Raw genomic sequence first — 27658 nt, 5'->3', positions numbered from 1 at the left:
AGTCTGATTAGAACAGTAGTTACCTGAGCAAAAAAAAAAAGAAAAAAAAAAAAACCAGATTTAATTACAGTGGCTGACTTGGTTTCTTTTTGGTGTATGTTTCAGGCTAACCGTGATGCCGTATTGAGCAGAATACCAGAACACAAAAATGATCGTATCATCAGTTTGCAAAGTGCATCTGTAGTATATGATTTACTTACTATAGCCTTGGGAAGAAGAGGCCAATATGAAATGCTCTCAGAGGTTTGTCCGTAGTAGTGAATATTCAACTGCGTCTTTGTTGTTTGTTTCTGTTAATCATGTTAGTTGTCTTAGTACTTTAGGGCTAGACAAGTACAGGATACTGTCATTCTGACTACTATAGATACTTTCCATCCAAAAACATTTGCTGTCTGAATTTTTACAGGTGACTCAAGGCAGTCAAGCACAGAAATGGTGAAAGGTGTGAGAAATGTTTAGTGGCACAGGAGTTCACATGCTTTTTAGCTGGGGAGACATTGGTCTGCTTAAAAAGATGCACATTAAACAGAGACAGCAGGAAAGAAAAGCAAAACATAAAAGCTGTTGAGGAATGAATGGAAGAGTTTGAGACAGCCAGAGACGTGAACTTCAATAGCTAAACTAGCAGGGCTGAAGTAGTACAAGAAAAACAAGAAGATTTTGAATGTTCATAGACCTTTTTCTTTTGATTCTTCTGTTTCTTTTGGTCTAGAGAATTTACTTGCTTCTGCTTCTGATTTCCCTTTCAAAGCTTAGAAGATACAAACTCAATTTTTCTAACTGTGCTCATTTAAATATATTGCCATGAGTCTACTAATGTGTGTTTGTAATAAGAGATAAACATTAATGGTCGGAGATTTTTTCCCACCTAAAATATTTTCTAATGAATAGATTACCAATATTAATATCTAGAAAAAGGATTTTTGAGGTTTTATTTTGAAACAAGACCATTTTGTGCATCTCATATTTGGAGTGTTCCAAATTTGTAGTAGTTTGTAAAATGATTTTGGAGTTGAAAAAAGGGGGAGTGTATTACCTTTTTTTTGCAGTCTGTAGGAAAGTGTGTTCTCTGTCTCAGATGTCTTGCGTTTCCACATCTTGGGTGTATTTTGTTAGACTGTGGCAACTTAGTACTTCAGGAAATTTTCAAGTATTGTTAAAAATGTTTTTTGTTTGTCCGTTTGTTTTAAATCTGAGAAACAACCTGCTCAGCCACTCTTTGGACAGAGCGGATCTTTCTGCTGCTCAAAACAGTGCTCTCCCAGCAGCAGGATACTGTCGATGACCATGATTAATTAGTGATATCTGGAAGGAATACTTTAGCATGTGTGGTAAGAAGGCATATTCAGGGATTGATTTGTTAAGAAATCACATTCCTTTACCATAATAAAGGACTATTTTAATTAGGTAAAAGTAAAACCCTAATTCTTCACTGATACATGTTGATAGTGATTCTTAAATCCATACCTTCTGTGATATTAAGCTCTGAATTAGAGTATTCTCCCCTTGAAAATATTTCACAGATGCAAGTTGTGCATACAAGTCAATTTTAATCAGTATACTAGAAAATGAAACTAAGGAACATGAAAGTTTATACAAAACTCTGATTCTACAATATAACTTGGGAAAATTTCTACTTACTTGCTGGTACAGACACCGTCACCTTCATGGAGCTTTAGGCAGTTGCATCAAAGAAAGCTGTGGGAGGCAAATCTCCATATATTTTACATCCAGAACTGTTTAAAGGGTAGATATTAACAATTATTTAGAGGAAAGAAAAAACACACTTGAAAATGTCTCTGATTTCTTTCTTCTTTAAGCAGCTGACAGTGTTGGTGAAACCTTTCCTTTTTACGTATTAACCTACCAAGTGGGCAGGGGGTGTGTAGCCCTGGGTTACAATTACAGAATCACAGAATGGTTGAGGTTGGAAGGGACCTCTGGAGGTCTTCTAGTCCGACCCCCTTGCTAAGCAGGGTCAGCTAGAGCACAGTGCACAAGATGGCATCCAGGCGGGTTTTGAATATCTCCAGAGAAGGAGACTCCACAGCCTCTCTGGGCAAAACAGTTAAGGAAAAAAATAGATCTTGTTTCCTTAAATGGTCAGGCTCAGAATTAGTATTCACAGTTCATGGTGCTTTCCAGTCATTTCTTTCAAAGTAGTAGTTCTTATCTGGTATCTTTACATTGTGGCCGGAATAATGGATTTGGTTTTGGTTTCAATTGTAACGGATATTACATTATTACTGTTATTCGCATCAAGTTTTATTAATTTTTTTAAGTGTTGGCAAGCTTATTTCAAGATGAGCACAACTTAAACATTTGGTGAGACCAATTATTTAATTTCTATTCACTGGAAAGACCTTCAAAGCTCTAAGATCAGTCAGGAAGCACCATAAATCAGAGAAATGGGAAGAATTCTATATGGCTCTTTCTTACTTCCTCCTTGTCATTGTCATCCTCATTTCGCTCAAGTTCCCTGAAGAAAACCAAACCAGTTGAAAATAGAGGGTTAAATGTGTTTCTAAGACAAACTCTGAAAAGAACAGATACAGGCCATGGATGTCAAGGTGTTATATGTGATGAAATATCTTCTCGTTTTTAGCCTCCCAGTACCATCCAGAAGGACTGTTTCTAAATAAAGGTATATGCAGAACTTCCAGAGTGGATGTTAAACACAGTAAAAGACAGACAGTCACTTGAAGTATTTATTTTTGTAACTGCCACACTGTGAGCATAGTCAGAGAGAGGTACTTGGCAGAATTGCCAAATGTGCAGGGAATCACAGGGTGTTAGCAATAAGGTTTTCTCCATCAGGTCAATATCTGCTCTCACTTTTTCAGGGCCATGTCTCACTTCTGAGAGATGTTTCAGAACAGCAGTCATCAGCATATAGATCATTGGTTTAGAGTCTGAACAGCATATGGATTATTAATTAGTCCATTGAAACTTCTAGAATGCTCTACAATTGAAGACCCTTGTGTTCTGTGTTCTTATACTTTTTTTTTTTGTTTTGTTATTATCAACTTCTCCAACTTCTGTATTTTCTGTTAGTTAGAATGGACAAGTAATTTTTAATTAAGTGAGGCCTAGAAAATTCTTTTTCTAATTGTGAATCAGTGACTCTATATAATTAATGCTCATATATGCATACATATGTGAATATATATATAAATGGGAAAAACATCATTAGGTGGTCTAAAAAGTTATAAACATATTTTGACTGTATTAATTTTCCATGTGCCACTTACTTGTGTGAGTCTCTGGGACTATATGGCTGTTATAGGTCAGTGTTCTTTACTTAATTCTTATATAAAACACTGATATCAAAACAGGTAGAGTGAGTCGTATTTGAAAAATGATGTATTTGAAAATGGAAGCTTGAATTCATCCTCCATTTAAAGGCACTCAGGTTAGAACCAGAGTTGCACTAATCATTGGAGAGAGAGATGGATTTAGCAGCTCTTGTCTTCTGCCAGCTCTGTCGGTGAAGATGGAGGAGCGTGCCTTATGTAGGCATCTCTGTGAAGTATCCACAGTAATAGGAAATGTATTCTCATATAATTTATTTGTTTTCTGCTGTGATCTTTTTGCTTCAAACAATTAAAAAAGTTTAATGGGGAATTAAGTCCTGTGTTGTCTTAATAGACATTTAATCAGCTTGCTACACATACAGTCTGATGATGAACTTTTTGCAACAGTATTAGAAAGGGTTTGTTTTTAGAAACTTCAGTCCTTGTATAAGCATTTCATAAAAATTCTGTTTAGTAATAGCCTTGATACTGGGTTCTGTGTAGTAGGAAAAATTGTAGTAGACGTTAGTTAGACATTGCAAATAATGCACTTCTCATACTTGTTTTTTTCATCTTCAGCGCTATTCTTTGCTTCAGCTCCTGTTATTATTTGGGAACACACTACATACCTGGCTGTGCTTTCTGAGTTTGAATGTAAAAAAAAATTCATGGTATTGCAATTTAACCTATACATTATAGCTATCAAAGCAGAAAAGCTGCTTCATTAATTTCACATTGCAGATGAGAATGTTAATTGCTGAAACAGTTTAATCCAGAGAAGTATTCCAACTCCTTAGAGCTAGCCTGATAAGTAAAAAAGAGCATAGCAAAATGAAATAATTCTTACTGACAACAGCAGATACGAAACCTTCAAAATTAGCACAAAACACCAGTGTTATATATTTAATTTCAGTTAGTGAATTTCCTTTTGGAATTCAATTATTAAATTAGAAAATCTCAGCAGAGTATTTAGTGTGCTAAGTTAAAATTCTTAGAAATAATATTCTCAGATCAACCTTTCTCCTCCTCCACTTTTAAGTGGTATTGATAAGTGCTTATAGTGCCATTGCTAGACAAGTGTTCATAAGTTAAAGAATGTGTGTGTACAATCTTTCTTTTCATTTAAGACTTCTCTTGCCTTTTGGAGCTTTTGCTCTAGATACCTTCATTTAAGAGTAAGCTGACTGATATTTATCATTGCTTCTCTCAGACTGAATAGGACAGTAGGAGTATGTAAGTATAGTATATGGGAAATCAATTTTCTGTTCAATTCTTTTTTCCCCTCCATATACAATCTGGCAGCTGTTTTCACTTATTTGAATAATTCATATTTTTGATTACATGTGGTTTGGATGTTAGTCTGTAAGAGTTTTATACTAGTATATCTTAACAATTGAAGAATGTTCCCTTAATGAATTTTTTTCCCCAAAAAAATAGTGTTTAGAAAGAGCCATGAAGTTTGCGTTTGAAGAATTCCATCTCTGGTATCAATTTGCATTATCCTTGATGGCAGCAGGAAAAGTAAGTCTTAATTTTTTGATGTAATTCTTGTTTTGTTGGCTTTTGATAACAATATTTGGCACTTCCATAATTTTTCATCTGTAGTGTTTTTGAAACAAGAACTATCTTACCAACAAGTTCAAGCTAAGCTAAATGAATACAAATTACACTAGATCATGTTTTCCAGTAAAATCTATGTTCAAATGCTGTTTTGATGAACAAATGCTATTTTTAGGTACAAATTAATGCCAATTCGTGCTTCTCTTTTTCTTTTTTCTTTGAGAATTTGACTGTCTTTATTATTGTCTTTATTATCATATTATTATTGTCTTTGAGACTGTGTGTACTGTGCTATTAAAATGATAAAAAATATTTTAATTTTTTGTAACCTAACAGCTTTTATTATTAGATACAATCTTCTATTTACAGTTCCTTTTGCTTTTCCATCTCACATTATGAAAAATAAATTATATTCATTATATAATGTAAATGCTTTTTTTTTTTAAAAAAAGATCATTCACAGTAGAGATAACTTGCTTATCTTCAGTGTGGGGGGAAAGGAATGATTTATTTTCTTCCAAAGTTATTTTTTGAAGTATAGTGATTCTTAAAGTGCTTGATTCTTGTCGTTCTCTGTTCATTTAGAATACTCTCTTAAACTGCAGTTGGATATAGGAAAATGAACTTAAAAAGAGGAGCAATGACAGTCTGTTATAATGTCTTGCATCATATCTACTGTTCTTATGTGCTGCTGTAACTCCCAAGGAGCACTAAAACATAGCTTGTTCTGATTACCATCTCCTGTTTCTGCTCTTTCATTTTCCTTGATGTAATGGAAGCCCACAGGCCTACCAAAGTTTTTAAATGCGTCTCAAAACTGTTTTCTGAATTATGAACCATTGGGATTACATTCTGAGCAAATATTTCGCCTGGGACTCTTAATCATAGTTCATAGGGGGAGAATAACTACGGCAGTGGCTAAACTCTTCTGTTTTATGGGAAGAGTTCTTGTGACAAATTTTCAACAAAATGTTCAGTAATGGCTCCTTCACGTAGGGGAAAAATAAAGCAGAAAATGGAAATACTAATCTTGTGTCTGTGAAACGTATTTATGTTTTTAGTAATTTCAATGGAAAATGTTTTTAACAGTCTGCTCGAGCTGTTAAAGTCTTGAAGGAATGTATACGTTTGAAACCAGATGATGCAACTATTCCACTCCTTGCTGCAAAGCTCTGTATGGGATCTCTCCACTGGGTAAGCTTTGCCACTGTTTGTCTTCTCAGCAAGATCTGAGACTAAAGTGCAACAAAATCTTGGTGTAGAGATGTAGCAAATAATTTTGGTCAGTGACTACATGCATAAGATCATCACAGAAAACACAGTACAGATAAGTGTATGCACATGTACATCCCAGCTGCATGGCTTTAAAGTACTTGACAGCAACGGTTAAGCTTATCCACATGGCATATCTTTGTACTGATCTAAGACAGAATGTATTAGAAATTGAAATGTTGTTGGCATACAGAGATTAAAAACTTAACTGATGTCTGTAGAAAATAACTAGCTTGGGAAGTGAATGGGACAAATCCCTCATTCTTTTTGAGAAACTCTTCCACTGATACCATGTTTGGAGACAGCTGGTGTTCATGAATTCCTAGTAGGGGCAGTGTCTTTTGCAAAAGTGTTACCTGAATTGCATTATTCATATCCTTGAAATTGGTGTATCTATACAAAAAACATTAAGGTGGTTGAAGATCATAATATGAATTTTCAGGAAATAAGTAATTTTCAAAAGAATGTTTCAAAAAGAATGAGAAGAGTCACAATCAGAAACTGAGAAAATAGTGCAGTAGTAGAAATATGACTTGTTGAGGCTGACAAAAGTAGTTTTAGTAATTAATATAGATCCTAGTTCTGTAAATTGCTCCCTATGGACTGACTCTATATGGAGTAGCTAGCTATACTTAGCATTTACATTTACTGGAATGGATTCAAACATTTATTTAATTTTCTTTCTAGATTGCTGAATAGCATGCTAGCGTGGGTATGCAGTTAAACCCTGATCTTTTACAAGTTTCTTTCTTCATGAATTTGCATACATTCAGCAATATTGTATGTGATGCAGGGATTTGCATAGCTATACTCTTTGCAGGCTTGGAACCATGTTTTTTGTAATTGATTTTTCTTAAAGAAATACTTCATGGGGCAAGAACTCTTATTAACTATGAAATGCAAAAATGGTAGATGGCATATATAGGACAGAAATGCCTTCTTAATTTAAAGAAAAAGGTGAAAACACAGTAATTGTGCATTTCGTACCAGTATTTATTTCAACCATAACTGTGGGTGCTTCAGCATTCTTAAATCTGCATTCCATACTGTGAACTTAGCAAGAAAACTAAGTCTAATGGAAAGAGAAGCAGTCCTAAAAGTGATTATGACTGAGATTTCAACAGATTCAGTGAGCATAACACACATGTTGTGCATTCTTCTCATTAAGCTTTAGCTAGTTTTAGACTTATATGGATGTTTTATAATGTTTTCAGTTGGAAGAAGCAGAAAGATTTGCCAAAACAGTTGTTGATCTTGGAGACAAAACGTCTGAGTTCAAAGCAAAAGGCTACTTGGCACTGGGATTGACTTACAGTCTGCAGGCTACTGATGGTAAGATAAGAATAAACACTCAAATCTGGAAATTCTCATGTTGCCTAAAAAAGGATACCTATCAGAATACTAGACTTCATATTAAAACTTCTGTGTGCAGCCTTTTTCCCTAGTCAATATATTAACACTAGTTCAGTGAGCATGTGGAATGAAATCTCTTGATCTTGCATATCACTGATTAAATATATCCTTTTTAGCATCTTTGCGAGGGATGCAAGAGGTCTTACAGAGAAAGGCTCTTCTTGCATTTCAGAGGTGAGTGGGTGTTAATCTTTTCATTTAATTCTGCCTGTGTAGTGAAAAGCTTTATTATGTGTTAGAAAGGGACTTGTAGAAGACTGTAATGAGGATTTCACCTCTGGGAGTTTGCCTTCATGAGTACATAATGTATTTCTTCAACATTCGCTTCATCTTTTTCTGCCAGAAATATCTAAATTGATTCATAAGGATTTCCTTTTATTTCATTTTAAAGACATTTATGTTACTGTCTAGTATAAAATATTTGCTTAGAGGACGATTCTGTTCTGATCTAGAACGAAATAGTAGTATGATGCAAGGTTTTAAGTAATGGTTCAATGTGATAGCATTTCTAGAAGAGGTAGTTGCTGATCAGATTATATAGCAGGGTATCATTATTTATGCCAGTAGAGGCAGAATGATAATCAAAGCCCTGCTGCTGTGGTTGAGGGGTGAAGTTCAGGTTGTAAGCCCAGAGAAGAAAATTATTTTTATCTGGAGCTTTAATGGTGTAGGCAGTGACATTGCAAATGCCTCATCTTCCACATGCCTTACACAGTAGTAGTGCTGTTGGAGGTAACAATAGTTCATTCGCAAGAGTTTGACTCTACAAATGATAAACAGGTGAAAGAGAACATCTTTACCTTAATTACAGAAGAAACAAATATTGGTGGCATAACCATCAGAAGAGCTGCAACATTTAACTATGCCTCTTTTTATGTTTCATTCTCTGCAACTGAACAATAAACCTCTTGATGCCTTCTTAACTGCTCGGTTTCAAAGACTTCCGAGCAGTGATAGGTGCCAGCTGACATCTAAAAACATATCTAGCAACTCTTCAACAAATCATTGCATATGTTCTCTAGCTATTTAGATGGAGTGGAACTTTACTTTTGTAGCGATGTGGATTTTTGAAATATTTGTGCTAACTAGCAAAATATAAATGTATACACAGAAAGTTTGGAGGACATGGGGATTAATTACATCTGCTTTCTTTGCATCATCTTTGTGATTCATTGTGTATGTGGGTTATATTTTTTCTTTTTTTTTTTCTTTTTAGTTCATACAACCTCCTAAGGAACACTGTTCAGTATTTTTTAAGTGCACATTCAAGGGTATTGGTGTTCAGTTATATACTCATCCTTTCTGCTGTCTTTTCTTAGAATTAACTTGTACATAGACTTAATTAAAGTGTCTTTTGAAGGTGTTAGTAATACATAGGGTGTATGTTTTGAAAACTCTAGTGAATGGTTGATATGGTTGATATTGCTGCTAGCGATATTACTGATGAGTAGCTTACATTCCACATATGATCTTGAATAGAATGGTTTGGCCCTTGAAGAGAACGTAGTTTCTGCATCTTAAAATCCTACAGTTATCTCCTTTGAGAAAGGAGAAAGTATGTTTTGTGAGGTGATAGTTTTGCATATTAACATGTTTCCCCATTTGTGTTCACAGAGACTCACAAAAGGAGTCTGATAAATCTGCTAGACTGGGAATATGCTGCAGTGTAGTTCATAGTGTTGCTAGTTGCTTGTGTTGATGATTTAGGTATAGGATGTTACCTAAAATTTGTTCCCACACAGAGTGGGAACAAAGCTAAGCTTACCAGAATCATGCCCATTTTCCTCTCACGCTTCTTTAAAAAAAATAAATGTTTTTCAGGAGATGGAAGTTGAAATTCTCCATTCATCTCCTACGCAGTTTATAGAACAAGCAATTGTACTGGGATCAGTATTCTGATCTGTCAAGTTTTATTATTTTTGTTTCGATTTTGTGGGTTTTTTTCCTTTTTTTTTTTTTCTTTTTAAATCATTTACTTAGAGGACCAATTCCTGAAGAAACAGAAGTCTGAAGAAGTACAGTTTTGTGCGGGGACCCTTTTCTATGCCAAATTTCAAGGCCATCACTTTGTGACATTGGCCATTTGAGAAGGCACTTGTTGCCATCTTTGCACACTGCTGAGGGGGTGTTTGTTTCGCTAACTTCTTTTGGAAGACTTTCAGTGTTTTTCATGTGGTCGGTGTGAATTGGAGAGTTTCACAGAACTTGCCAAATTTTTGATAGATAGTAACAGCTTTATTCTTTCACTGGCTGAAGCTTGGTGACTGAACCAGTACTCTCCAAGATAAAAGATGAAAAAAGAAAAAACAGAAAACAAACAAATGAAAATTCCTACACCCTGCTAGGGTTTCATATTTGACTCTAATTTTGAATTTAGAGTTACGTTCAATAAAATATGAAAAAGTCCCCTACTAACTTAAGCTACATTGATATGTGTTGGAGTAGTTGCTAAACTAATGGAGCTGTCTCTTTGGACTTGGGAAGACAGAATTGCACCAGTCAGAAGAAGAAGGTTCCTTTTGTGATTGTAATGAATTAAAGGTTAATTTTGTTTGCTCCATATGAAGAAGACTGATTAGATGTTCTGAAGATGATTATTGTACACTATTTCTACCTGAGCCTGCATTAAAAGAATGCATCAAGTATAGATTAAATGTAGTGGCACTCTTACTGTCCAGTGTTTACTACACATCATTTTGGGGTATAATGATAAATTTTTTTTGTCTATGCTGAAGCTCTCCACCTCCCACCAAAACAACAACAACAACAAAAAAAAACAACCAACAAACAAACAAAACCTTATCTTGCACGGGAAAGGCTGTATTACAGTGTATTGCAAGAACTTTTTCTGTGGGATTTGTGTCAATATGAACAAGACAAATTATGTGCATTTGACCTGAACATCCAAATGAAACAAACAAAATTTAATAAAAATGTGGGAAAATGTTATTTTTGTTTTGGTAACTGGGGTTATTTGCAACAGCAGGAATTAACAACATTTTGGGAGTGAGTAAGTGTAAAACACTGCTGTTATTGGGAAGCTCAACATTTTTGTGGACGAGTTATGTTTATAAAAAATAATCAGCATAAAGTTCTTTATCTGACCTTCAAGCATAGCTACATGATGAACCAGATCTTATGCTGCCTTTTGCTGTACTGCTGTGATAAAGCCATCGAGCACAGGTTTCTTTTACATTGCCACATATCAAGATACTCTGCTAACTTAAGTCTCGAAGAAACTCAAAGCCAGAAAGTAGCTGGCTTCCTAGGAGGCTCAGTATGCTGAGAATGTGCCTAAAGTTTAGGACTCTAAAGAATAAATAAAATTCAGATCTACTTTGCAGCTACTTTTCCTCTTCAAATTCTGTGCTTCAGAACCATCCTGGTCAGGGACAGTGTGATTGCTTGGGTACTTCTTGTGCAGATGACAACATTCTTTTCTTTGAAGGCACATTGATGTGTTTTTTTTCTGTGTGTATATGTAAGAAATCTCTGCTTAATGAAAGTTTATTAAAACTTAGTTACATATAGTTTTGTTTAGGAGTATATTTTAATTAAAGAATCATTTTGTATTGCTCATTTTAAAAACTTATACTAAAATTACATAATTCGTTTCTCCAAAAAAATGATACTTTGGGTCATTTATATGACCCCAAATGCTTCCCTTTAAATCAAAGATGATTGAGAAGTACAGGAGAAGTCACTGTAATGAATACCAGGTATATAAAAATATCAGTATACATGTAGTGAAGAGATCTAAATATGTATACATGAATATATATATGTTTGTAGGGGTGTATAACCTGTATTAACAGGAGAAAAAAATACTGTTGTTTTTGTTTTGTTTCTTTGTTTTTGTTTTTCTCCAGGGCTCACAGTTTGTCTCCAACAGATCATCTGGCAGCTTTTTACTTGGCACTGCAGCTTGCCATATCCAGACAGGTTAGTTCTGTTTTAGAAGTGCAACCTCACATTGCCATATGAACATTAAAGCATGTATCTGTTGGTGGATGCAGATGATCATTTCTTCAATAAAATTGTGGTTTTCCTTGTGCATATATGCATATATATGAAAAAGATATGGATATATTCTCTCTGAACACCTTTGGTTTTATATACTTCTCCAGACTTCTGCCACAGTATTTGCAGTCCAAGGATCAGAAATAAGACATAAGACATTCAATTTATGTTTTTCATCATTAATGGTGCTTGGCAGAGAGTAACAAAGTCAATTTTGTACCCTGTTTTTACCTATTATACGTGATCTCTGTTTATGGATTTTCAAGAGAGTGGGACACTTGAATCTAGTCTTTAACAATCTAGACAGTGCTTAAGTCTTCAGTATCTGATAAGATACATGCCTTTTCTGAATACTTTTAGAAGATTTGGTTATTGCGAACAAAATTACAAAATAAGACTATAATTGGAAAATCTTTTAAAGCTATGAAAAAGAACAGAGCGCAATCTAACTTGTACAGTTATTACAGAATTGTAGAATCATTTAGTTTGGAAAAGATCTCCAAAATCATCAAGTCCAACCGTTACCCTAGCATATGTAATATATAATATAATATGCTGTGTATTATATAGTTATATGTATTGAAGGTACAAATTCTACCATATATCAGATGAATTAGTATAATGCAGAGCTGCTTTGTGTATGTCATGATAAGCCTTTTTCTGTGTCAAGTTTATTTCAGGAAGTAGTTTTGAGCCACGGTAGTTTACGTAATCTAAGTGACTACTTTTCATTGCTATTGAATAGCACAGATGGTGGATGAGGTCAGTTAGAGTGGAATGGATTGTCCCTTTAGCGTCACTTAATATTTTTCAGTAGCAGACTATGACTGTATTTCTGAATTCCAAACTTCTATTACTCAATTAAATTTCCTGGTTTTAACACTTAGCGTACTTATTTTGATCAGACATACATGTAATGCGGGAGATCATGAAATTCCATGTGAAGAAAAGTTACTGTGGCAGTCTAGCTGCATGTTTCAGTTAATGTATTACAATTAAAATATTTTCAAAATCATAGAGAAATACAACCAGTATTTGGAAAAAAAATCTGTAAGTTAATATTTTAAAAGACTGAGGGGAACTGTTTTTTAAAACTTCCATCTTATTTTTCAGGGTTAATATATTATTTAATTTTTGCAGATCATTGTAGAACATCAAGTCTATTTTTACACTGATGAATAGTCTTCTACAGGAGTCTATCTTGGTGAACAGTGTGAAAACATTAAGTACATGTAATCAAGTAATAAGAAAGACTTCTAATAGTGGTGCTCTCTTTTTCTCCTTTTTGTTTTTTTTAATCAGATACCAGAAGCTTTGGGTTATGTTCGTCAGGCTCTACAGCTACAAGGAGATGATGCCAACTCTCTTCATCTCCTTGCGCTCTTGCTATCAGCCCAGAAACACTATCATGATGCTTTGAATATCATTGATATGGCCTTGAGTGAATATCCAGAAAATTTTATGTGAGTGAATGTCATGTTTGCTTTCTGTGCTTTCTCTCATATTTTTCTTAGATTCTTGTATCATTCATTTTGAGAAACGATTGATTTGAAATTGGTCTATTTTTAAACTTTTTTTCAGTGTTGTTTCCTCCTGACATTTAATTCAAGTCTGATTTTTATTAAAGGCTTTTTAAATAGTGATTAAGTATTTGGTTTTGGAAGGGAGACTAGAGCTGGATAGCTGATCTTATTTTGTCTTTTTCCACATACTGCTTGTTTAGATGGTTTCTCCCTGTTATATGCTTTAAGAGTATTTTTCTGTCTTCTGTTTTTATGCAATGTTCTAAGAAGGATAAACGGGACATTACTACAGGGAAGATTGATCCCATCTTACAGATAACTCTGTGCATGTTGTATGGAATCTGAGTTCTTTTTAGGTGTTTCCACACATGCTTCATGATTTGAGAACAATCTAACAGTTCTCCTAAACCTGTCTGTGCTTTCTTCAGATCTCTGATGGATCTCTGTCAGTAAATCCTGGTTTGAAAGGCAATAGAAGTATCAGCCATCTAATTTTTTTGGTTCATCTTCTGCCACTTAGTGGGAACATACATGGCAAAGAACATGCTGCTATATCTCTCAGAATAATTAATGATCTAGAAAAAGTATATCTGAAACTTCTCTCTGTTTTAATAGAAAAACAAAGGATCATTCGGTAAAATGTTTAAAATGACTTATGAGCATTAGAAAGATAGATAATTATGGGTTTTTCAAGTATGGTTCGTGTCCTTTCCATACTTGTTTTTATCTACATTTTGTGGTTAAATGTATTGCCTGAGTTGTTTTGATCTTTCTGAAGTTCTGGTACTTCTAGTAAAGCATGTATATTAATGACATGAGTCATAATGGTGGTTCTGCATTGTTAGTCCTGTTACATAACACAAACACCGTGGTGATACAGTGTGCTACATTAAACCTGCTTGTGCAGATCAGGGAACCGGAGAGAAATATCTTGGCAGTAGGAATCTCCATCAGATGTACAACTGTTGAGTTCAAGGCACATCTCTAGGCAGTCTTTTAGAGTCTTCTCTTTGGTGCTGTCAAATTGATGCTGGTTCCAGGGAAGTCGAGGATATGACTGAGATTTCTTATGTGTGCTCTGCAATTGATGCTGACAGCCAGCCAAACACATCTGGTCAATAAGATAAATTTGGATTGACTCCTTCATGTAGCTGGATTATTTTTGTAAAGATTTATCAGCAAAACCTCAAGTTTACAATCTGTTCTTGCACACTATATCTGGTGTTCTTGAAATAGTTGTCAGCATGTGTGTATGAGCATATAAAATGTGAAACACAAATGCTTACTGTATTGTTGATTCTATTTTTTATACCGCAGCTTCTTTAAAGAGTAGGATTTCATGGTACTTCCTAGCAGGCTGGGAAGAGATCCTTGTGTGTTCCTCTAAGGCTTACTAATTTTGGGATATACTGAAACATTTGATTATTTGTCTTTGGTATTTTATTGGCTTTTGTAAACATTTCAAATATCATAATGTTTTGTCTTTTATCTTTCAGTTATGTCTTGGTATTCTCTTCATTTGTCAGAATCAATTACCTCACTTTTTCTTTTTTTTTTTTTTTTTTTTTTTTACAAAACTCAGTAGCTTTACAGTGTAATAGACCTCTGTACTTGGCAAATACTAAAGTAAAACATAAGGCATATGATTTAGTTTTCTTCCTATTTCTTTTATGGCTATTATCCACATACCTCTGCATGCTGTAAATGCATTGTTACAGTGAGTGCTGTCCTGGCCTATTCACAACTGTATGTTCTTTCTGTTTTGCTTTTCTTGGTGAAAAGAATCTAAGTTTTCAGAACTTTATTAACACTATATCTTTGTAAAATGCCAGAGGTTGCAAGGAAGTCATAGAACACACTGTGAGTCATACTGAGAAATCGATGCTCTAAAGCATTCCTCTGTTGTAGTTAATTAGTAAATACCTGTCAGTTTTTAATCTTTTAAAAGTTGATACATTCCTAGAGTTGTTTCATGTTCAGTGTTTGAAGTGCACTGTAAGCATACCATCATACACTGAATTATAGTTAACTTTTCTGTGCTATAGAGTTAGAAAGTTGCTAAACAAATGGAGTTGATTAGATAATGATTTTGCTCCAAATATCCCTAGTTCACTAAGTAGAAAGATTTCTCAGAGCGAAAGACCTCTGTCCCATCATAGTGTAAAGTAGTGGAAAAAATCATCAAAAGTCACACTGTGCTGTTAATTGCATGATATAGCTTTATTTTTCAATGGAGAGTTGATTGTTCTTCCTTTGCCCATTATATTGTAAGCATAAACATGCAATCTGCTCTGAGAACTTAAAAAATATGGGGACAAACTATTGGAAAAAAAAATGTAATATACCTGTAAAAATGAAAAAGGTATGTATTAGTGTTTTCCAGAAATAATCAAAATGCACGATTTTGATCTCATTCCAGTCAAATGGCATTTGAACTCATCAAAAGTTACACCGTTTTTCCCCTATTTCATTAGACAACTTGTCCCTGTAGTATAAATGTGCAGTTCAGTTCCTCTTAATCTTGACAGATTTTAAACCCACAGATGATGAAGCACGGAATCCTAACCATCAAACTATATGGTAGACTGTGTTCTCACTATATGGAGAGATGTTCCTCTTAAAGAACCAAGGACACGCTGCCTTGAAAGCAAGGAGAGTAGGCAGGAAGGAGCCGCAATATATCCTAAAGTGCTAGAGTAGTTAACTGTAAGGGTGTAGATGTGCAGGTGAGTTCTTTGCTGCTTGGGTTTGCCTTGAATTTTATTTATTTTAATCTAATGATTGCCTGCTCTGAGTGTATAAGCAGTCCCAGAGGTGTGCATTACTGTCTGAAGGTGTATTCAAGATGATGCAAGCTTGTGCTTGTTTTGTTGCATTGATACCTGGGGATGCTTTTCTTCTGCTAGTTTATTTCCACCAACACCAGCTACAGAGCTCTACTTGTGGTAAGTGCATCTTTGCAGTGAAACCAATAGCATATACAATTCTCAGAGATCATTTCATTATCAAGACCCAAGATAACTGCTATGCTCAGTTATTTCAAGGCAGTGCCTAGATATGCAGGATTCCAGTCATAAATTGGCTATAGTCATGTTTTATGGCTAACGTGTTGAGTTAAACTGTCTTGTACAGTGTTGACAGCTGACAGAGAAAAGCCAAAATGCTTTGGACACTCGGTGATAAGCACTTGTCAAATAGACAAGTGGAGAATAGTTTTTGGGGAGAGAGCATTTTGAAAGTAAATCAAATCCTTCAGCTGTTAAGAGCTTTCTGCCTTTTTATAGGGTTTTGAAAACTTTTCTTGGGAATCTTTGTATTGTCTTGTTTTTGAACAAATGTCAGTGAACAGATCTGCTTTTGTTTAATGCTTTTAGGGTTGGGGAGAAGATTGAGAAATAAGTAAGCATTGATTCATGTTGGGCTTGTGTATCTTGTGCAATATATATAATATAGTTACATGTGCTGTGTTAAGGAGCCTTATTTACGAACTCCTTTCCATGACCCTTCCCTGTCCTTTTACCTACTTGTGATGAGGAGCCTATATCTTAGTGGTTTTTTGAATAGTATAAAATCTTGAAATAACACTTTTGTCTGCCCTACTTCATAGTTAGCCAAAAGAGACAGAGTTATGTTTCTTAATGAAATATTTTTGATACTGTTTCTTCATCATAGCTTTTCAAGAGTTCTCTGTCATTATTTCAAGTGTTGGGGCAGTTAAAGACAAGTATAGTGCCTGAAATTAGCATAACTAGGCAAAATATATAATGAATATTAATAGCTAATTGTATGCTGAAACTTGAGAACTGCAATGGATAGCAGCTGACAAGCTTTTGAAGTAAGAGAAGCAGGGAACAGCAGATGGGTTATTTGAGGAGTGTAAGCATGTTATTTTAATGTTAAGTACACTCAAAAAGGAAAGACATATGGTAGCAGGTTCGAAGACAACTGAAGACTGAGTTCACAGTTTAAACATTTACATTTGTTGAAGTGCGATGGATTTTGTTTTCTTCCAAGAATCTTTCACAGAAGCATCAGGCCGATGTATCACTCTACTGAAAATTATTAAAATCTTTTCCTTCATGTCCTTCAAGTATTTCTTCTGAGCTATGGTAGGTTTCCCAGAATCACATAGCCTATTAACCTTCCCCTCAGATTGTTGATTAACAAACTCATTTCTTGTTGTCCAGGTAGGCATAACAGAAGAGCTGTTGGTACATGCAGTGTATGATGGTACGTGCATTGCTGTTCTGTGGGACAGGCGTGTATTTATCAACTAGAGGGAAGAGATTACACCATTCTGTTTTCCCAAAGTTGGGGAATAGCTGCACTGTTATGTGTGGCGTTGGATGAGTTTGCACTTCTTTTTTCTTGATAAAGAGAACACTGGGAAATCTTTGAGAAAAGGGCAGTAATATATGATTAGACAAGAAGTAGTAGTCTACGGGCCTTGCCAAAGTCATGTCTGTGAAAAGGTCGGTGTATACACCCTTGTCAACTTCTGACAATATGCTTTTTCAAATTCGTTTCATTTTTTATCTTGTCTGTCTTGGGAGTAAATGGGTTCGTTCTCAGAAATATTTGCGTAAGTCCTGAATTTACTCATCAACGGAATAGAACAGTTCAGTTGAAAGAGACCTTCAAAGATCACCTGGTCCAACTGCCTGACCACTTCAGGGCCAACCAAAAGCTCAAGCACATTTCTGAGGGCACTGTCCAGATGCCTCTTGAGCACTGACAGGCACGGGGCACCAACCACCTCTCTAGGAAGCCTGTTCCAGTGTCTGACCACCCTCACGGTAAAGGCATTTTCCCTAATGCCCAGTCTGACCCTCCCCTGCCGCAGCTCTGTGCCGTTCCCTGCCGCCCTGCCATCGGGTGCTGGGAGCAGAGAGCGGTGCCTCCCTCTGCGCTTCCCCTCCTCAGGGAGCAGCAGGGAGCAACGAGGACGCCTCTGAGCCTCCTCTTCTCCAGATTGGACAGCCCAAGTGTTCTCGGCTTCTCCTCACAGGACACATCTTACGAGGTTTTTTGCCTTCCTCTGGATGCTTTCAAGAACCTTAATATCCTTTTCGTATTGCCAAGCCCAGAAATGCACACAGTATTTCAGGTGAGGCTGCACCAATGCTAATTATAGTGGGAGTGTCACCTCTCTTACTGAAAGACAGTGTCAGTTGCTTATGATTTTTCTTTTTCTGCTAGGCCCATCTTTTTTTTTTCTTTTACATTAGTTGTTATGATGTGCTTTTACAGAATGGTCCGTTAAACAGGACATTGTTGATAGGTAGATATTACTTTATGTAACAAATTGGTCACTGGCCTCAGGGTATTATCCCTGACTGTTATATTTGCTAGGCATTGCTAGGCTGCATATACTTCTCTGGAACTTGATTGAAGGAGTCCCAGTTTGGGCCATGAGCTGGCTGCCACAGTTTTCAAGTATAATATAATATTTGTTCTGGCTTCAGTCAGAAACTATCTTCATTATAGTTTACAGATTTACATTTTCTTAGGGACATTGAGTTCATAAGATGGCATACACCATGTATAAATACACCTCCACCAAAAGTAATGGGACTGACTACTTTTTTTGTCTGCAAAGAAACAATGCTACCGCTCTGTGAATAAATATATAGGAAATCCTATTTTAAAGGTTGCAGTGGAGGCCATCCAATACACAGTGAAGATACCTGTTCATGGTTTCCAGAACATTCTGTTATTTTGGGATTTGAGGGCTGTTTTTGTTGTATCTTTTGCCTGTTTGAGAGTCGGGCTTCTAGTAGCCATCTGAATTGTCTGTTTTTATTTCATCTGTGTTCCTATGTATATGGGCCTCCCAATACTGGGGATTTGTCCAACCAAAGTTGGAAGAGATTACCCTTCTGCTTCTGCTTTATTTAGGCACTAGAGAAACCTGTCACTTTTTCTGAATCTTTTGGATCAGGTTTCACACCTTCTAGTATTATTAGTGATTGATTTGAGAAATGCTTTAGGAGATTTTTTTATTATTGTTAAATTGGATGCATTTCAAGTGTTTTAACAAAGATTAGATTTGGTTTCTTGATCTCCTTTGCCAGTGTTGGTGATCTAGTGATGCAGTTCATTAGATTTCCTAAAGGAACTGGACTGATAGAAGCAGCTGAAAAAACAATTGAAGTAACACATCGCGGATAGTTGTACTTGGTAACCTCCTCTTATTATTTGTTTTGTTAGCTTGCAAATGTGACTTGGGTAATGGAGACTAATTCTCAATTGTTGACAATTAAAACAAAAATTAGGAACAGATGTGATTAATTGGGGAAGAGGAAACTGGCTTCAGGATAAGGAGAGAAAATTTGATTGGGTAGCAATATCACAGAAATTCAAAAGAAATGACCAGGAAATAAGATTAATTTGTTCAGTTTATATTTACATCTTTCCTGATAATAAAACTTTCCTGAAAATTCAAAGTAGACTGACTGTGCAAGGATACACTTTGCAGTTGCAGCAGACACCTCTCTGAAATTCTTTACTTACTTAAATTATCATGATGATTGAAGTGAGGCATGTAAAATCATTTAATGTAAATCCTTTATTAAAATATGCTTGTCATCTTTTGTTTTGATGATCATATAGTTATTTCAGAATTGACTATTATGAAGTTGTCAGTTTTACACAGCAAGCATTAAAAGGGCATCTGTCAAAACCAAATACTCAAATTATTAGAATTTAAAAGCACAAGGATCAATTTTTAAATGACCTGGCCTCCTATATATCAAGCTGCTAAATTTGCTTTGGTTTTCTCTAATAATAGAGGTTTAGCTCAGCCATACCTTCCAGAGGACATCTGATTTTGATACGGACACATCAGAAGCTGGAGATACCACTGCAGCATGTGGTAGTTTGTTTCTATTTGGCACTCTTTATTAAAACTGGATTTTTGTTCTTAATTTGAGCTGTTCCTTTATTTGCTTCCAGATATTAGTTTTTGCATATTCTTTACTAAGAAATGTGTAGTACTAGTGCCTTCGTACTCTGTTGGTAGCTACTATAATCAAGTCACCTCTAAACGTCCTTTCTGTTGAGAATGTCACTGTGTTTCCTGATAGCAGGGCACATTCTGTAACCTTTTAGTTATGTGTTGCACTTCAGTACTGCAGCCAGCATTTTCATCATACGTAAACAGGAGCTGCACAAAATACTTCCATATTGCTCCCCTCTCTGGAGATGCTCAAGGCCCGTCTGGACGCCTACCTGGGCAGCCTGCTCTAAGCAACCTGCTTTGGCAGGGGGGTTGGACCCGATGATCTCTCGAGGTCCCTTCCAACCCCTACAGTTCTGTGATTCTGTGATTATCATTGCTTTCTACAAAGAACTTTCTGCATCTTGTCAGTTGGAAAGGATTGTGTTAGTTATTTTGAGCATAATTGCTTCATTGGGAGTTTATGTCCAATTACCTGTTTGCTAGCATAATTTGCTTCTCAGTCACTTATTTCTATGATGCGTTTCCACTTTAGAGTGCAAAGGCTGTATTTATTCTTGCAACTATATGCTCTTTTTAAAAAGAAATCCAGCTTGAGAGCTGTTAAGCTGTGCTACTGAAGAAACTGACTGGAAAATTTTGTACTGCGCTGTTACAAGGATCTTTGCGTTAGGAGAGTATATTACACATAAATTAAAGTCCCATTGGATACAAGTGAAATTCCTGAATGAAGGGTCTTACGACAGTCGACCTTACCTTTTCCTTTTAAAAGAAGGTACAAAATCGCAGACTGTAATCTGTTGTCAAATTCTGGATTGTGAATGAAGTTAACACTGTGAACTTCAGGATTTTCTTTTAATTTTAACCTTTTTATTCTAAAACACTTATTCATGAGTAATTACAAGGCTGTCAGAAGAACGCTGGCTGATAGCAGTTTCAATTTCTCTTAGTATATGCTAAGGTTTGGCTTCTTTAATGATACCTGTAATTTACATCAGAAGTCTTTCCCATCTATCTAATTGTTGAGTGCAAGAAGTGACTTGCTAAAACTTTAGGAAAGGTGAATAGATTTCTACTCTCCCAAATCATAAATATTTAATAATATGTGTTCAAAATAAATTTTATACGCACTTTGTACTGATTTCCCACCTTAATTACTGTGGCATCTGTCAGTTAATCTGATTTAATTTATACATTCTGTTGACACTGGTGGCTTTGTTACAGAAATGAGCTGTTATTTTATGAAATGTGTGTGTAAACATAAGCTTACATCAACATAATTATCTTTTTGCTCAAGTTCAGATCATTTAGAAAAAGTCTGTATCAAAAAAATTGTTCACTTTCAGACTTTGATATCATTCTGTAGTGATCTCCATTGCCCTTTCTGTGATTTTGTTCTTATTTTATTTATTTTATATAGGATCACAGTCTAACATTTAAGAAGTCATACATTTAGACTTGGTGAGGTTTGTGTATGTGTGTGTGTTTTTAATGTAGTGTCTAGGTTTAAAAACAGAACACCTTCTCTTGAATTTTCCTAGCATTCTAGGATTTGAAGTTGTGGGGTATGTCAAATGGGCACTTAAATGTGAGACCAAAATGAAATATTATGTGTCTCTATGCAGAACTGGTATGTGTTGTCTTTCTTTTGTGCACTAATAAGTAACAGGCTATCAGTGTTAATTATATAAAGTTTATTATATTTAAGCTACTGTAGAAATTAATATGGTTGTCAGCGAGATGACTGTTTTTTGAGGCTTTCTATGTGAATTTGTTGGTTGCTATTATTTTTATGGGGCTGCCAGTATTCTAATTACTTTCCTACCACCTCTTAATGGTTGGTTATGATGTAAAAATACTGTTAGCTGAAGTTAGAAATGCAACTATTGTATTACTTTAAAAGGTTCTCTTACAGCATATAAAGTGTACTCAATTTATGCAGAACATAACACAAAGGTAGTTGCGTTTTTAATCCTGCATTGTAAACACGTGGATTGGATCCATCCTTTCAAATTTTAGCTTCTTCAAGTGGGTTAGCTGTTCGCTCTTGTGTATGTTGTGCTGAGTATGCTTGGCCTGACCTCACTGCATACAGAAGAGTCCTTAAAGGGTTCTCAGCAAGGCTTCTGGTGTGTTACGCTCTAAGGCTAATATTTTTCAAAGCACATACCTTCAGTGATGGGCACAGCTCTTCCTTATGTTCTTCAAGCCTGAAATGCATAGATAATCTATATAAGAAGAGAATAATAATGAAGTTACTCCCAGTCCTAATGGAAAATAGAGCAGTCTGTTCATTTTTGGTCAGGATATGGACCCTTAAGAAGAAGAAATCTAGTGGAATTAAAAGTGTGCAGCAGAAAGTTTCTTAGTCTGAGGAACTTTAGGGAGATTCATGATTACTGCTGTGATTGAGTGATACTGCTCTAATAGGCAGATCAGGTGGAAGAACACATGTTGTGTTGCCAAGATTTAAAGAAAGAAATGCGGAATGAAAGGTACGTCTCTTCTTAATGGTAGTGTGTGAACTATAGATTTCCAGCTTTGGTCCATCCAAACTGGTATGCTAGTATGGTGCACAGCAACATGCAAAAATGGCTTGCTTGATTCCAAAAGCAAAGCAGCTGGCTTGGAAATGATAGCCGAGGTAAATAATACCTGTTCACTGAAAGAACTAAGGCTTCTCTGTGCTAATAGTGTTACTTGTCACAGAGCAGAGAGCAGTCTTCACTATAAATTTTTAATTCATTCTAGAGGGTAGAAATACCCGTAATGACTTATGCCAGTATTTGACATACTGACTTGTCTTAATTGCCCGACATTATTGTAGCATCTGGATGTTTTATTTCAAAAGTGATACAGAGTGGCTGAGAAGGAAGAGTCATAATTAAGACAGCAATTTTGTTTTGCAGATTCACATGTTCTTGACTACGCTTCAAATGACACTGGTTGGTTGGCAGGGAAAGCTTCAGATTGTTTTAGAAGGTTAGCTTATATTGATTGGGAAATAGAGCATTAGTGAGAACCTCGGAAGTCACAAGTATTCCTTGTTACAGCTATCCTGTTCTATAAAGCTTTTCTTGAAGTCATCAGGTATATTTTAAGAACAGTTAGGTTATTTGCTCCACCTCTTCTGCAGTCTATCCAAAACAAACCGAGGAAGCAGTCTGTTGTACAATTTCATTGATAACTTTGAGAGACCCGATTTCCATCCTGGATGTTTTAGTAGTCTGTATGGCCTTTATGTGTACTAGGCATTGTGAAAACATTGTCCTCTGGTTAAATTGTTATTTTCCCTTCATCTGTATTTGTAGATAGAGATTGTGTCTCTTTTTGGCTTCTGTTTTGGTAGGCTGACTAAATTAAGTCCTTTTCATAATCTGTAGTCTCCAGTCAGCTGATCGCCCTCACAACCTTGCTTTGCAGCTGCTCCAATTTAAAATTTTTCATCTGTGTGCGCACAGCTCTTATAATGAGGGTTATGTATAGCATTCCAGATGTGTTCTCATGAGGCTATTCTACAATGGCAGTTTCCTTCTCTTTCTGCTTCAGGTAGTGCTTTCCAGAATGACATCTGCCCTCTTGACAGCTGCCTCACTTTGATGAACCTGGCCGTTGGGCAGCTCTGGTTTGGAATAACTGTTACCCAGATTGCTTGGTACAATCTCTCTTTGTTATAAAATCACTGTGACACATTTTCCTGTAACAATGTTATCTGATTCGTCTTCCTTTTATTTTGGATGCTATTTTTGTTTTTTTTTTTTGTATGTTTTTAAAACTGTTGATGGTCTGTGTCTTCTCTCTTGAAAGGCCACTGGCAGTACAGTTGTGTTCTCCAGTCATTACAGATGTGATATTTTCTTTAATATTTTCACTGCCAGCAATCTTCTGTGTGAGTCTTTCCACAGTTCTGAGAAAGGGACTATTTTTGACTGCATTAACTGTATTCACTATTAAAGTGTCCTGTCCTCCATGTTTCTTTGTTTTCATATCTGAGACAACATAGATAAGGATTAGGGTAGTGGTGGTGGGGGGGGGTTCATTCGTGATTTTTTTCCTCCTAATTAAGGAGAAAAAGATTTATTTAATATCCTTTTCAGGATCTAGTTTAGCTTTACTTTTTAATACGTACCAAAGATGCAGCTTTCTGTACTGATCTTTCTTTCTCTTCTTTTGTCCTGTCTCCCACTGTTCTTGGTAGGATCTCTGCACATTTCTGGTATCTTACTTGCACAATGTTATTGTTGAGTGGCTTGTCAAACATCGAGTTTTACCTCCTTCAACTTTAGATACAGTTCCTGAAAAATTTTATCTTTCTGTTAAAGGGCAGACTTCTTTGTATGTCAAAAGTCAAGTTTATCACACTATTTCTGTTGAAATTCAAAGGCCTAGTTATAAACCCATTTGTGATTTTTCACTCTTTATTTAAACAAAAATCCAGCAGTTTTATGGATTAGGTTATAAGCAGCTGTTTTATAATGTCCTTGTTAGTTAGTGAGAACAGTCTTAAACTTAATGGAGTCATTTGCTGCCTCAGTAACTATTTCATAAATGTATCAGCTATTAGCTCCAAGAATAACTGAATAACTAAGACCTTCCACTTAAGAGTTTGATTTGTTCTCCATTTTGTCTGGATAATTAGTCTCCTAAAAAGATGCAATTCCCCCCCCCCCCCTTTTTCTCTCCAGTGTCAAAGATCTGTATCCTTATGAAATACTGATGGTCCAACAAATGCCTTGCTAGTCTAGTTTCTTTAACAGAACCTGTTTTACCTACTTTCCTTCCCCAAAGGATTTGACCCAAACAGATTGCTGTTCTTTTCTGTTATATTTATTCCAGTTTCACACATCGCTGACAGGTATTGTTGCACATTTCATTTCTATTTTGCCTATTCCTCACTACTTGCACTCTTAGCCATGGGTGCTGTTCCACCATGCTGTGGTTACTTTGTCATGTTTTGTGCTGCACTGTGTGCCAGTAATGTAAACATCAGATACTTAAAAACAGAACTAGATGACTTCATACTCTTATAAAACGTACAGCTTTATTTTCGTTATCCTATCTCTGTTTTAACAACATATTAAAAATGAATATGAAAATTATTAGGACTGTCTTTTTTTAAGCTTATAGCTCTGTGCCAGTAATGCAGGCAATGTTCCAGAAGAGTGATTTCCACAAATGCTTTAAGTTGTCCTTACAAAAAAAATCCTTTTTCAGATGATGTACCCCTCACGGCTTTGTAAACCTTCCTGATACTCCTTGTCCCTGAGCTGCTTGTTTATCTTGTTACTGACTCATGCCTCCAGTAATGTTTCAGAGGAACTTGGAAGAATTAAGTTAGAGAGACCTGTTTATCACATGGTGTGCCTTCTGCTTTTCCAAACCGAATGACTCTATGATTCTTTCTTCCCTTCCTTCCCCCGTTTGTTAAGTAAATGTTCAGTTGGCAGTTTTTCACTTTTCTATTAACATCCCATTTGACTTTTCTGAAATGTCTTAGTTACTCTGTGATTTATAGTCAAAATATTTCTTAGACTAACAGAAACTGCTCTCTGTGGCTTTACAGGTGCAACCTTTTCTATTCAAAAGATGATTTTTGCTTTAGTCTGTGGATGATACCACACCAGTGTACTTTTTGTATACTTTTTTTTTTGGCATTAGATACAATTTTCTAGCCTTTATTAGAATTATGCGTATCTTCCCATCATACTTTCAGTTTACTGTTTCTGTTTTGGGAAACCTGCAGTCATCCAGGCCCCCCCTACTGGTATAATGCATAAGAAACAGAGGTGATGTTGTTGCATGTGTTCCAGTTGCATAAAAAACATAGAATTCTGATGTGCTGCTTTAGTTCTTGCATATATATTTCTCTTCTGCTATCTTTCCCTTGAATTCTGCACTCAAGTCCTTAAACTTTTTTTGCACAGACTCTTGCTATTTCTTACATGTGTATTTAAGTAATTTCTTAATAATCAAATCCTTTCCCATTATATCTCCCACTAAATTTTTCTTTTAGCTCCTGCATGCTGAACCTTAGTGGTTTGCTGATGCCCTGCCTTCTCTCTACTACAGTATTCCTGGAAGTCTTAAATGCTTGAAGGCTGTTAGTGTTATGTTATACAGTTTACAGATAGAGTGAACCAAGGCATGTATTACAATTCACTTGTTTCTAAAATGACTTGTAATTTTGGTGCTAATGAACTTAAATGCCATGCCTTTTGTAAAATGCTTTAAAATCACTAGATAAAACAAACAGTCAGAAAACCCTTCTATAGGCTCTTCAATCTGTAAAAAGGGCTCCCTTGTTTCTACATAAACAGAACCAGGAAATGGATTGTATGAAGTAGATTTCTCTTATTTTGGGGTTTAGGTTTCGATTCCTAGGTCTTGCTATTATTTGGTTGGATTAATGGGAGAGGGGATGTTAAAGGTAGAATAGATGTGGTAGTGTGAGTGGGGGAGGATATTACTTGTCTTTTTTTCTTCTCTGTTGAGTAAAATGGTAGACAGATGTGGAAATTTTTTTTTCCAGTGACACAGTTACGGTTAAACTACTGTCTACAGAGGAGCACACTCAAATGGAATATGACTTTAAATAACCTGTATAGTTCCCTATATACTTAAATCCAGTTTACTAATAAGAACAAACCTATACTAATATGACTGATTACTCTGTTCTACTTTCCTAGAAAATACCTGGTGATGCTCCATATGGCATTATTTACCTTGCTAATCCACGGGTGCTCGTTCTCTTAAACTAATTTAGTGACCTGCATTTTATTTCTTTTTCAATCCCACCAACACACACGTTGTAGAATTAAGGTAGCATGATTCTTTTTCAGATTTATATGCTGTGTAGTTTCTGCAAAAGATGTTCAGTGCAACACTATAGCTTTAGCAACTGTAGCTTGCTGAGGCACTTGCTGTCACTTTTTATTCTTGAGAAAACCCTCTGGCAGTTTGCAGTTACTATTAGCAGCCTCAAAGTTTGTATTTGGGATAAGAAAGTTCTGAGCTTTCACACATGCCCACCCTCTACACCCTTCTCAGTCTTCCCACACAAACCATATGACCAATCGTATAAATTTTTCACTTAGGATAATAAAGGTTGTACTGGAATAAAATGCCAAAGTACACCTGGGTTTAAAAACGGAAAGTAGGCTAACAATTTTATTTGTATCCTCTCCTCCTGCTTTGTGCTCTTTAATCTTGCAACTTACTAAAAATTACTTTTAAATTAGTGTTTTTCTAGTGTATTATCTGTTTACAGATGTTCTGACTTCTTTAAATATGCATACCAATGTTGCTCCTTTGTTGTTCTGTTGCATTTATATTCTTTAATTGTCCAGGAAGGTGTGTGTCTAAGTTAATCTCCTTGGAGAGCTTTCTACTGATACATTAGTATATGGCATGTAAAAGGAATACAGAGTCATCACCTTTTGAGGTTATGTACTTTGTGTTGCTGCCATTAGAAATATCAGCTTTGAAATCAGAATTAATTTATAGTGGCTTCCAGAAAACGTGTTTGCTCCCATGAGGAAGACTGTTCTGTACATGATGAATGATGTGCAAAACCATTGTTTCTATCCAGTTGAAAAGGCCACTTTGTGAAAAGTGCTATT

At 35.7% G+C, this 27658-nt stretch overlaps 1 protein-coding gene across 5 annotated transcripts in view; it reads left to right on the top strand.

Annotated features, from left to right (window-relative positions):
* TTC7B (tetratricopeptide repeat domain 7B) overlaps positions 1 to 27658 on the top strand; it is a 137234-nt gene that overhangs the window by 58868 nt on the left and 50708 nt on the right. For all 5 annotated transcript variants that reach the window (XR_014585278.1, XM_083838843.1, XM_083838840.1 and 2 more), the window contains 7 exons: positions 106 to 243; positions 4731 to 4814; positions 5943 to 6047; positions 7340 to 7457; positions 7655 to 7712; positions 11408 to 11480; positions 12861 to 13021. Coding sequence is in view for 4 of the 5 variants with exons in the window: in XM_083838843.1 (XP_083694969.1) it covers positions 106 to 243; positions 4731 to 4814; positions 5943 to 6047; positions 7340 to 7457; positions 7655 to 7712; positions 11408 to 11480; positions 12861 to 13021 (737 nt within the window). In the remaining variant the exon portion in view is untranslated. The remainder of the gene's footprint in view (positions 1 to 105; positions 244 to 4730; positions 4815 to 5942; positions 6048 to 7339; positions 7458 to 7654; positions 7713 to 11407; positions 11481 to 12860; positions 13022 to 27658) is intronic.

This window comes from Anser anser (genome assembly GCF_964211835.1).
Source record: "Anser anser genome assembly, chromosome: 5".
Classification (NCBI taxonomy): domain Eukaryota; kingdom Metazoa; phylum Chordata; class Aves; order Anseriformes; family Anatidae; genus Anser; species Anser anser.
The sequence above is the reverse complement of the archived record's forward strand: the minus strand, read 5'-3'. Positions and strand labels throughout refer to the sequence as shown.